The following is a 10,359-nucleotide window of genomic DNA, read 5'->3' as shown; positions in this document are numbered from 1 at the left end:
CTCAAATGGCCTAGCAAGCCGCTCAGTTGTATCACCACCTTCTCAGGACAACTAGGTTGGGCAATAAATGCCAGCCTTGCCAGTGATGTCCACATTCTGAGAATAAATTAAATAAAAATTTGTATTGGGTAAAGTGTGCTCCTTGATGCAGTTTAAATAGATGAGGAGCTATGGCCTAGAATCCTAACAATCTTCATTTTTTTTCTTTTACAGGACACCTTATGACATCAGCATCTAATAAAGGGACTTTACACATCCTGTTAATTTTCATCATCATTTTGGGCTGTTTTTTAACCTTGTTGTTGCTGTATGTCAAACCATCTAACACCTGGATTTATGTTCCTATGGAATCTGCTGCATCAGTTCTACGCATGAAAAACCTCTTCATGACAGGGCCCGAGGAGAATGAAACTATTGTGCTCATTTGGCTGTGGCCTTTTGGTCAGACATTTAATCTCAATTCTTGTGGTCCACGGTTCAACATCCATGGCTGTCATTTGACTGTGGATAGGAGTCTGTATAACAAATCCCACGCTGTCCTTCTCCATCACAGGGACATCAGTCGGGACTTGTCCAACCTGCCCTCACAGCCTCGGCCAGCTTTTCAGAAATGGGTTTGGATGAATCTGGAGTCACCTACCTACACTCCAAGAAAGACTGGGCTCGACCAACTCTTCAACCTGACCTTAACATATCGGCGGGACTCAGATATCCAAGTGCCTTATGGGTCTCTGACAATGAACACAGTTCCATTCGCTTTTGAATTGCCTAATAAAAGCAATCTGGTGTGTTGGGTTGTAAGTAATTGGAACTCTGATCATGCCAGAGTGAAGTATTACAATGAACTCTACAAATATGTTAAAATCAACACTTATGGTCAATCCCTCTGGCAACGCCTGAGCGATAAAAATTTGATCCCTACAATATCTAATTGTAAATTCTACCTTGCCTTTGAAAATTCGATACATGAAGATTACATAACTGAAAAACTCTACAACGCTTTGCTTGCAGGCACTGTGCCTGTGGTCCTGGGGCCATCTAGAGAAAACTATGAGAATTACATCCCAGCAGATTCTTTCATTCATGTGGATGATTTTCCCTCAGCTAAAGAGCTTGCAGATTACCTGCACATTCTGGATCAGAATGAAGACTTGTACATGCGCTACTTCAACTGGAGGAAATACTACACAGTGAGGATGACTCATTTCTGGGATGAACATGCATGTTACGTCTGTGAGAATATAAAACAACATCAAGAATATAGATCACTTTCCAGTTTAGAGAAATGGTTTTGGAACTGAACTCTCAAATATGTCTCCATTGGCTTTTCTCTCCAAAAAAAAATATTTGATTAAAAAACATTAATTCTCTTGTTTTAACTTTAAAAAATCTACAATCGTTACATCTTATCTAGTTATGTGAGAATTCATCATGCCTTTGACAGTACAGCAGTGGATTCCTGAGCATCAAATTCTCATCTTAAATTGACTCCCGCTGGAGAATGCAATTGCTTTCCAAGCTGAATGTTTTTATTGTCAAGAAACTTCACGTTGTGTTTCCCCTGTCATTGTAGTAAATTAATAGAAAAATTAATCTTTATTAGAAATTAAGGAGAAAGAGTCCTGAAACAAATTGAACAACCAATCTGATATTTTTACTGGAGGTACATTATTCATCTTATATTACAATTTAAAGAAAAGAGCTTTAAATGATTTATAAGCACTGCAAATATACATCCATTTTGAGAAGAGTAGCAATGCTTTGTTTAGTATTTGTAATCTTACTTGATCCTTCAGTTCTTTCCTTTGTTGTTGTAATTACTTTATTTACAAAGTTGATGAACTGACTTGAGGACCCACCTCGACAGCCTCTAACAGCAATGTTATTGACAGGTTCTATCCTTGGCACCCTCCTCTCCCTCATCTACATGTTGCCCTTTTGGCAACATTATCCACAGACATGGAGTAGGCTTCCACATGTACAATGATGACACCCAGCTCTACCTCTCTAGCACCTCTTTTTACCCATCTGCTAACTCTGTGCTCTCGGACTGCTTGTCCGACATCCAGAATGTTTATAGATCACACAATGCCGTAGCATTTCAAACACATAGCCAATTCAAAATTGGATGTCTACAACTACCAGTCTAACATTGGTATTAAATTGCATTGGATCTGCTGAACAACTAGATTTATCTCAAATGCCACCATGTTTGACTACAGTTTGAACTCCTTCTCAATCAGAAACAACAGCATATTTTATAACATCTTTCCAGCTGTTTTCTGTGCTTTATTTAGCATAAATTTGATGTAATAAGTTGATTAAATTTAATTTGTTTATTTTTTTTTGAATCAGTTATCTGGATCCTTTCCACTTTTGAAACGTTCCATGATTCACATACTTGGTGGGAAATTTGTTGCTACTGGCGACCAGCAAAAGTTTTTAGCTCACCAGCGTGACATTTGTGTTGCCCGTTTTACCCATTTTTGTACTTTTTTGGATAGATATATTTTTACATTTCAGGAAAGTTTAAAGTATCTTGTTTCTAAACAAATACACTGAAGTCATCAGCTGTTCAAAATGAGCTTTTTGTCATTTTTAAAAATATGATAACTGCACAATGAAATTTATTGTCTTGAATGATCTAAGGGAGCCAAAGTTCATCCTTTTTAGTAACAGTTTTAACCTCAGGACCTGTCTCACGGCATATGTATACGATAACTCCTCGCTCCCTAAAAATGAGTAATATATTCAAATGATTTGTGTCTTCTTAAGAATTGATCTTAAGTAGGAATAGATATAAAAATATAAAGACAAAAAAGAATTTGCTGGAAACTTACACCATAGTAATCGCGCATTTACAGCGCACGGCATTACTGTTTCCAGGAAATTATGTCGTGAGTGACTCAGGCCTTTACTTACACCATGCCAAAATTTCCTGAAACTTTGCGTCTGATACTACTCACCTTGTTTGCACTTGCTGGCTAATGTAATCCATAACTTAGCATGTGGCTATAACTTACATCACCTCTTTTGTAGGTCAGACAAACTTTCATGATGCTGCAACCTATACATTGGATTTTTCAGTAATATTTATTCTCTTTAGGTCTTAGCTTTATCAACACGATCCTGTATTTTTTCTATATTTTTGTATTGCAGCTGTTCTTTGGTTAAATTTGGCTCTTTTTGTCTGTCTGTAAAGTTAAAGAAAGTTTTTTTTACACTAAACTCTGGTTATAATGACATTTTGGTAAAAAGCCTTTCCCTCGCCGAAAACAGTTGAACAGCTAATTATCATTGCTCCGCTCCCACTAACATCAATGGCGAGATTGGGTTTGTTGAATCGAAGCTGCTGAGATTGCCATTGCCACTTAGATCATTGCAGAATTGCCCTCATGTGTGAGTGTACAGGAATCATACCCAGAATGGGTTGAAAAGAGGCAACATTGCTTCTGAGCATATATAATACAGTTGCTATATCAATTCTAAATTTTCTTGATCAGATTGATCAAAGCAGAGCCCAAATTTTTGAAGGTTTAATGCAATGTAACTGTGAATATAATTTATACTTATTTCTTGCACTTTTAAATACTGTAATCGAAAAAAAAGGGCAATCCTTGAAACACTGTAAAATTGCCTCTTGGAATGACTGTTTTCTGCATTGTATCTGAAATCGCTTTCTGATTTTCAATCACGGGTGAAGTTCAACACTCTTCTTAAAATCCACAGCTCCCAGCCTTAGTCTCGTGATTCGGGTGAGAGTTACAGAACTGTTTGTACTTGTGGCAATATTTATTCAATATTTGTCCCTGTTTATATCTGTTATATCAGTAACTTGCTGCCAGATATAAATAAATGTTGGCTAAAGATCAACAATCTAATAGAACTAGGCACTTCTGTGTTTTCATGAATTCTTTAGCAATAATGATTTGGTCCGAGTTATAGTCAGCAGACACAGAATGCAACTTTTATAACGTTTTCAACCAACTCTCTTTTGAAAACAAACAATATGATGGCATTTAAGATTAATTAGGTTATTATTTTAACTATAATTGACATTACACTCTCAGAGTATTTAATTTGTCAGGTTGAAATTCCCGCAGACATCCACAATCAAAATTAATTCTTAGCCATCCGTTGGCTGCGCCAAGAGTCGAGGTTGTTGCTCATTAGGAGGCAGCGATGGGAGCCTCAATGGGTCCTTCAGAGAATGCTGAGATAGACATGAAGGGTTTACTTAAGGGAGAATTTATGCCTGGGATGGTGGAAAGAGAGTAGGAAGGCAATGAAGCAGTGATGGGTTAGGGTAGGGATTAGTGGGACAAAATATTCAGGAGGGGAGAAATGAAAGGTGGCTTGACTGGATGACAGGGAGGGGTGGAGTCAGGAGAGAGGGGGCAATAGAAAAAATGGAGATAGAAGTCATGAAATCAGAGAAGACAGAGCAAGGTGAGATGAGATGGAGATTGAAATCATAGAGTATGAGGAGTTGTTTAGTTTAGAGTCTGAGGGAGGAAGAGGCAGCCAAAATGTGAAAGTGAACAGACATAGAGGGAATTCAGGTTACAATGGCATGGCAGAGATTAGGGGGAGATATGGGCTGGCTGTAAACAAATTTGGCAGGGGGCTGGGCACCAGGATGAAACATTAGAGAAGAGAAGCAAGGTGCACAGAGGACTGGGAGGGACAAATAGAACTAGAGTAAAGAATAGTTCAGAAATAGGAAGGATACGGCATGGGGCAAATGTGAGACAGTCTAAGATGAGATTGGAGTGCATGTGCAGAAATGTACGTAGCGTGGTAAATAAGGTTAGTGAGCTACAGGCTCAAGTCGCCACATGGGACTATGATATAGTGGCAATAACAGAGACCTGGCTCAAAGAAGGGGAGGATTGGGTTGTTAATATTCCTGGCTACAAGGTATTCAGGAAAGATTGGGAAGGAAAGAAAGTAGGGGGTGGGGGGGGGGTGGTGGAAGTATTGATCAAAGAAACTATTATAGCACTAGAAAGGGATGATGAAGTTGACAGGACAAAGACAGAATCTATTTGTTTAGAATTAAGGAGCAATAGAAGTGCTATTACGCTCCTGGATGTATACCATAGGCCACCAAATAGTGGGAAGGAAATAGAGGAGCAAATTTGCAGGCAAATTACAAAAAGGTGCAAGAATTATAGGGTAGTGATAATGGGGGACTTCAATTATCCAGAAAGTACAGACGTGATCTAAAAAAGGAAATAAGGGGGTCAAAGAGAGAGTATAAGAATAGATTAGCAGCTAACATAAAAGGGAACACAAAAGTCTTTTATATATATATGAATAGTAAAAGGGTAGTCAAAGGAAGGTTGGGACCCATTAGGGACAAAAAAGGAGATATATTGAGGGCATGGCTGAGGTACTAAATGAATACTTCGCGTCGGTCTTCACTAGAGAAGAGGATGCTGCCTTTGTAGCAGTAAAGGAGGAGGAAGTGGCAGATGGAGTATAACATGGGGAAATGTGAAATTATCCACTTTGGTAGGAAGAATAGAAAAGCATAATATTTTTTAAAAGGTGAGAGAATAAGAAATGTTGGTATTCAGAGGGATTTGGGTGTCCTCGTACACGAATCACAAAAGTTAACATGCAGGTACGACAAGCAATTAGGAAGGCAAATGGTATGTTAACCTTTATTGCAAGGGGGATGGAGTATAAGACTAAGGAGGTCTTGCTGCTATTATCACAGCAACTGGAGTACTGTGTACAGTTTTGGTCTCCTTACCTAAGGAAGGATACACCTAGAGGGAATGCAACAAAGGTTCAATAGATTGATTCCTGGGATGAGAGGGTTGTCCTATGAGGAGAGATTGAGTAGAATGGGCCTATATTATCTGGAGTTTAGAAGAATGAGAGTTGATCTCATTGAAACATATAAAAATTACATAGAACATAAGAACATAAGGGATGATATACTAAATGGATCACCAATCGAGGCCTTATGGGTTGAGCTAAGAAATAAAAAAGGGGCAGTCACACAACTAGAAATGTACCATAAACCCCTGAATAGCGAAAGAGAGATAGAAGAACAAATATGTAGGCAAATTTCTGAGTGCAAAAATAAGAAGGCAATAATAGTAGGGGACTTCAACTACCCTAACATCAACTGGGATTCAAACAGTGTGAGGGGCACAGGGCGCAAAATTCTTGATCGGTGTCCAGGAGAACTTTTTTAGCCAGTACGTGACAAGCCCAACAAGAGGGGATGCAATTCTAAATTTAGTCCCGGGAAATGAAGATGGGCAAGTGGGTGAAGTGACAGTGGGTGACCATATTGGGGATAGAGACCACAATTTAGTTAGTTTTAGCATTATTATGGAAAAGGACAGAGTTAAATCAGGAGTAAATTTTTAAATTGGGGGAAGGCAAATTTTACAGAACTAAGAGGTGATTTGGCAGAAGTGGACTGGACACAACTACTTGGGGAGAAATCAGTGACAAGCCAGTGGGAGGCACTAAAAAGTGAAATTCTACGGGTACAATGCAGACACGTCCCCTCAAAGAAAAAGGGTGACACTGTCAAATTTAGACCTCCCTGGTTGTCTCGAAGTATATGGGGCAAGATAAAGCAGAAAAAGAAAGCTTATGACTGTCACAGAAAACTAAATACTGCAGAAAGCCTAGAGGAGTATAGAAAGTACAGGAATGATGTAAAAAAGCAAATAAGGAAAGCAAAGAGAGGGCATGAAAAAATAATAGCTAGTAAGATTAAAGAAAACCCAAAGATGTTTTATCAGTACATTAAGAACAAGAGATAGCTAAGGAAAAGGTAGGACCTATCAGGGATGATAAGCGTAACTTGTGTGTAGAAGCAGAGGATGTGGGTAGGGTTTTAAATGAATATTTTGTCTCCGTATTCACAAAGGAAAGGGATAATCTGGACGTAGTAGTTAAAGAGGAGAGGTGTGAAATATTGGATAAGGTAAACATAACGAGAGAGGAAGTACTAGAGGGACTGGAATCCTTGACAGTTGATAACTCACCAGGGCCAGATGGATTGTTTCCTAGGCTATTGAAGGAAGCCAGGGAAGAAATAGCAGATGCTCTGAGGATCATTTTCCAATCCTCACTAGATACAGGGGAGGTACCGGAGGACTGGAAGACTACAAACATAATACCATTGTTTAAAAAGTGTACGAGGGAAAGGCCAAACAATTATAGGCCGGTCAGTCTTACCTCGGTGGTGGGCAAACTATTAGAATCAATACTGAGAGATAGGATAAACTGTCACATGGAAAGGCATGGTTTAATCAGGGATAGTCGGCATTGATTTGTTCAGGGAAGGTCATGCCTTACAAATCTGATTGAATTCTTTGAGGAAGTGACAAGGAGGATTGATGAGGGTAGTGTAGTGGATGTTGTCTACATGGATTTTAATAAGGCATTTGACAAGGTCCCACATGGCAGACGGGTCAGAAAGGTAAAAGCCCTTGGGATACAGGAAAATGTGGCGAATTGGATCCAAAATTGGCTCAGCAACAGGAAACAAAGGGTAAAAGTCGATGGATGTCTTTGCGAATGGAAATTCGTTTCCAGTGGTGTGCCACAGGGCTCAGTGTTGGATCCCTTGCTGTTTGTGGTATATATTAATGATTTGGACTTGAATGTAGGGGGCATGATTGGCAAATTTGCAGACGACACAAAAATTGACTGTGTAATTGATAGTGAAGAGGATAGCTGTAGACTCCAAAAAGATATCAATGGGTTGATGGAGTGGGAGTAAAAGTGACAAATGGAGTTCAACCCGGAGAAGTGTGAGGTAATGCACTTAGGGAGGGCAAACAGTAAAAGGGAAAACGCAGTAAATGGGAATATATTGAGAGGGGTAGAGGAGGTGAGAGACCTTGGAGTGCATGTGCACAGGTCCCTGAAGGTGGCAGTACAGGTAGATAAGGTTGTGAAGAAGGCATACGGAATGCTCTGCGTTATTAGCTGAGGTATAGAATACAAAAGCAGGGATGTAACGATGGAACTGTATAAAACTCTGGTAAGGCCACAGCTGGAGTATTGTGCGCATTTCTGGTCACCACATTACAGGAAGGACGTAATTGCTCTGGAGAGAGTGCAGAGAAGATTTACAAGAATGTTGCCAGGGCTTGAAAATTGCAGCTACGAGGAGAGATTGGATAAGCTGGGGTTGTTTTCCTTGGAGCAGAGGAGGCTGAGGGGAGACTTGATTGAGGTGTACAAAATTATGAGCGGCCCAGATAGAGTCGACAGGAAGTATCTGTTTCCCCTAGCGGAGAGTTCAAGAACAAGAGGACACAGATTTAAGCTGATTGGCAGAAGGATTAAAGGGGACATGAGGAAAAACTTTTTTACCCAGAGGGTGGTGGGTGTATGGAATTCACTGCCCAAATTGGTGGTAGAGGCAGGAACCCTCAACTCTTTTAAAAAGTACCTGGACCTGCACCTAAAGTGCTGTAAGCTGCAGGGCTACGGACCAGGTGCTGGAAGGAGGGATTAGAATGGGCACCTGGTTGTTCTTCGAGCCGGTGCGGACACAATGGTCCAAATGGCCCCTTCTGTGCTGTATCTTTTCTAGGGTTCTATGGTTCTATGTACGTAAACACTCCTCCAGTTTCTACAGGGCCTTGTTTGGGCAAAACTCCCATCTGCTCCAAGCAACGTCATCTGTGCCAGAGGAAGGGGACTCCCAGGCCAAAGGAACAGCGGTGGCTGTGTATCCAGTGAAAAGAAGCACACCATCCTCTGCAGGGGAACGAGTGGGCACAACTGAGGATTGAGACATGGGGCTTGGCCTGGGCACCAGAATATTTTGAAACTGGTTATGTTTTTTTGATCCCCTTGCTGAAGCAAAGGAGTGGCACGTTTCCCGAGTGGGCGCCCACACCGACAGTTGGGCACCTGAGACGTGCCCCTAGTGGGCGTAAGTGCCTACAGGCGTTATTTAAATTAGGGAACCACACCCATCCCCAGGAAGTACGGTGAGCGGCCAAGGTTTTCAGTGGGCCAATCCTGACATTTGTGCCAGGATCAAAGGCCCATGGATTTTTACCTCCTTTACGCATGTGTGTACAAAGCATTGCATCACGGTAGAGAATGCTGTTTGATCAAACAAGTTCCAGCCTGCAGAATTAACATTGTCAAACACATTCTAAAATATGAGGGTAATAACACAGGTGAGAAGAAAGTCAATTGTTAATAATTCATTCATTATGATATAAATATGTTATGGCTTAAAGTACGATATGATAATATCTCCACAAGAGGCAGATTGTATAACTCATGGGTGATCAACTCTTAAGTCGGTTATGATCAGTTTCCTCTAGTGAATATTATTCTCATATGGGCTTCTTTGTAATCTTCTTGAGCAATCTAATGGGTGAATGCTTGGAAAATATTAGAATGTTAAAGAATAATCGACGTGGATTTAGGATCCACGTCGATGAGTAATGGCTGAAGTCACAGAATAGGTGGCAAAGTGTGATATTAGAATTGCTTAAAAACAGGAAACAGGGTTGCCATGAATGGGAACTTTTCAAGCTGATGAAAGGATATAAGCAAGCTGCTCCAGGAAGCCATGCATCAATTGGACAAGGGTATCGTAAGCAAAATCTCCAATTTAGCAGATGATGCAAAATTAAGAGGAAGGGCAATTAATAAGGAACACTGGCCCGATATTAATGCAAAAGCGAGTTCCGAGCCCGGGGGATGGGGGCGAGGGCTGATGGGTTTTGCTTGATTGCTGAATTAAATTTTTCCTTCTGGGTTTCGCGTCTCCAAGCTGCGACAGTGGACGTGATGCGTACCCACATGACGTGATTTGAACTCAACTATTTAAAATGGAAAAATGGAATTTGGAGGAGCTAGGAGGTTTTAGAAGGAGACGGTGAGAGTTAGTGAAGATGGAGTCAGGACGGGCAAGGCCAGCACCCAGATTTAATGATGCTTCCCTTGACTTACTGCTGGGTGCAGTCAAGAGCAGGAAGGAGATAATTTTCCTCAGCAATAGGCGGAAGAAATCTGCTGCTCTCACCAAGAAGGCGTGGTTGGAGGTGGCTGAGGAGGTGAGCAGCAGGGGCATTGTGTCCCAGTCTTAGATGCAGTGCAGGAAGCGGTTTAATGACCTAACCAGGTCAGGGAAAGTGACCCCAGTTGCTGATTCACCCCCCTTTCACTCTGTATTGCCAAGTGTTCTCCATCACATCACTCCTCACACCCACTTTAGTTTCAGCAGCACCCATCCTTCACTTTCTACGCACTTGCTCACCTCCCCATTTATCCACCCACCGCTGCCACTCACCCCAATCCTTATGCAATGTGATGCATCGTTCTGATGGTCACCTTCACCCAATGCAC

The 10,359-nt window shown here is 41.0% G+C and overlaps 1 protein-coding gene across 1 annotated transcript; it reads left to right on the top strand.

Annotated features, from left to right (window-relative positions):
* Positions 1-221: 221 nt before the first annotated feature.
* LOC137321444 (4-galactosyl-N-acetylglucosaminide 3-alpha-L-fucosyltransferase 9-like) lies at positions 222-1,301 on the top strand. The gene has a single exon (XM_067983832.1). The coding sequence runs from the start codon at positions 222-224 to the stop codon at positions 1,299-1,301; it is 1,080 nt and encodes a 359-aa protein (XP_067839933.1).
* The last annotated feature ends 9,058 nt before the right edge of the window (positions 1,302-10,359 follow it).

This window comes from Heptranchias perlo, chromosome 5 (genome assembly GCF_035084215.1).
Source record: "Heptranchias perlo isolate sHepPer1 chromosome 5, sHepPer1.hap1, whole genome shotgun sequence".
Lineage (NCBI taxonomy): Eukaryota > Metazoa > Chordata > Chondrichthyes > Hexanchiformes > Hexanchidae > Heptranchias > Heptranchias perlo.
Note: the sequence above shows the minus strand (reverse complement) of the source record. Positions and strands in the feature narration are given on the sequence as shown.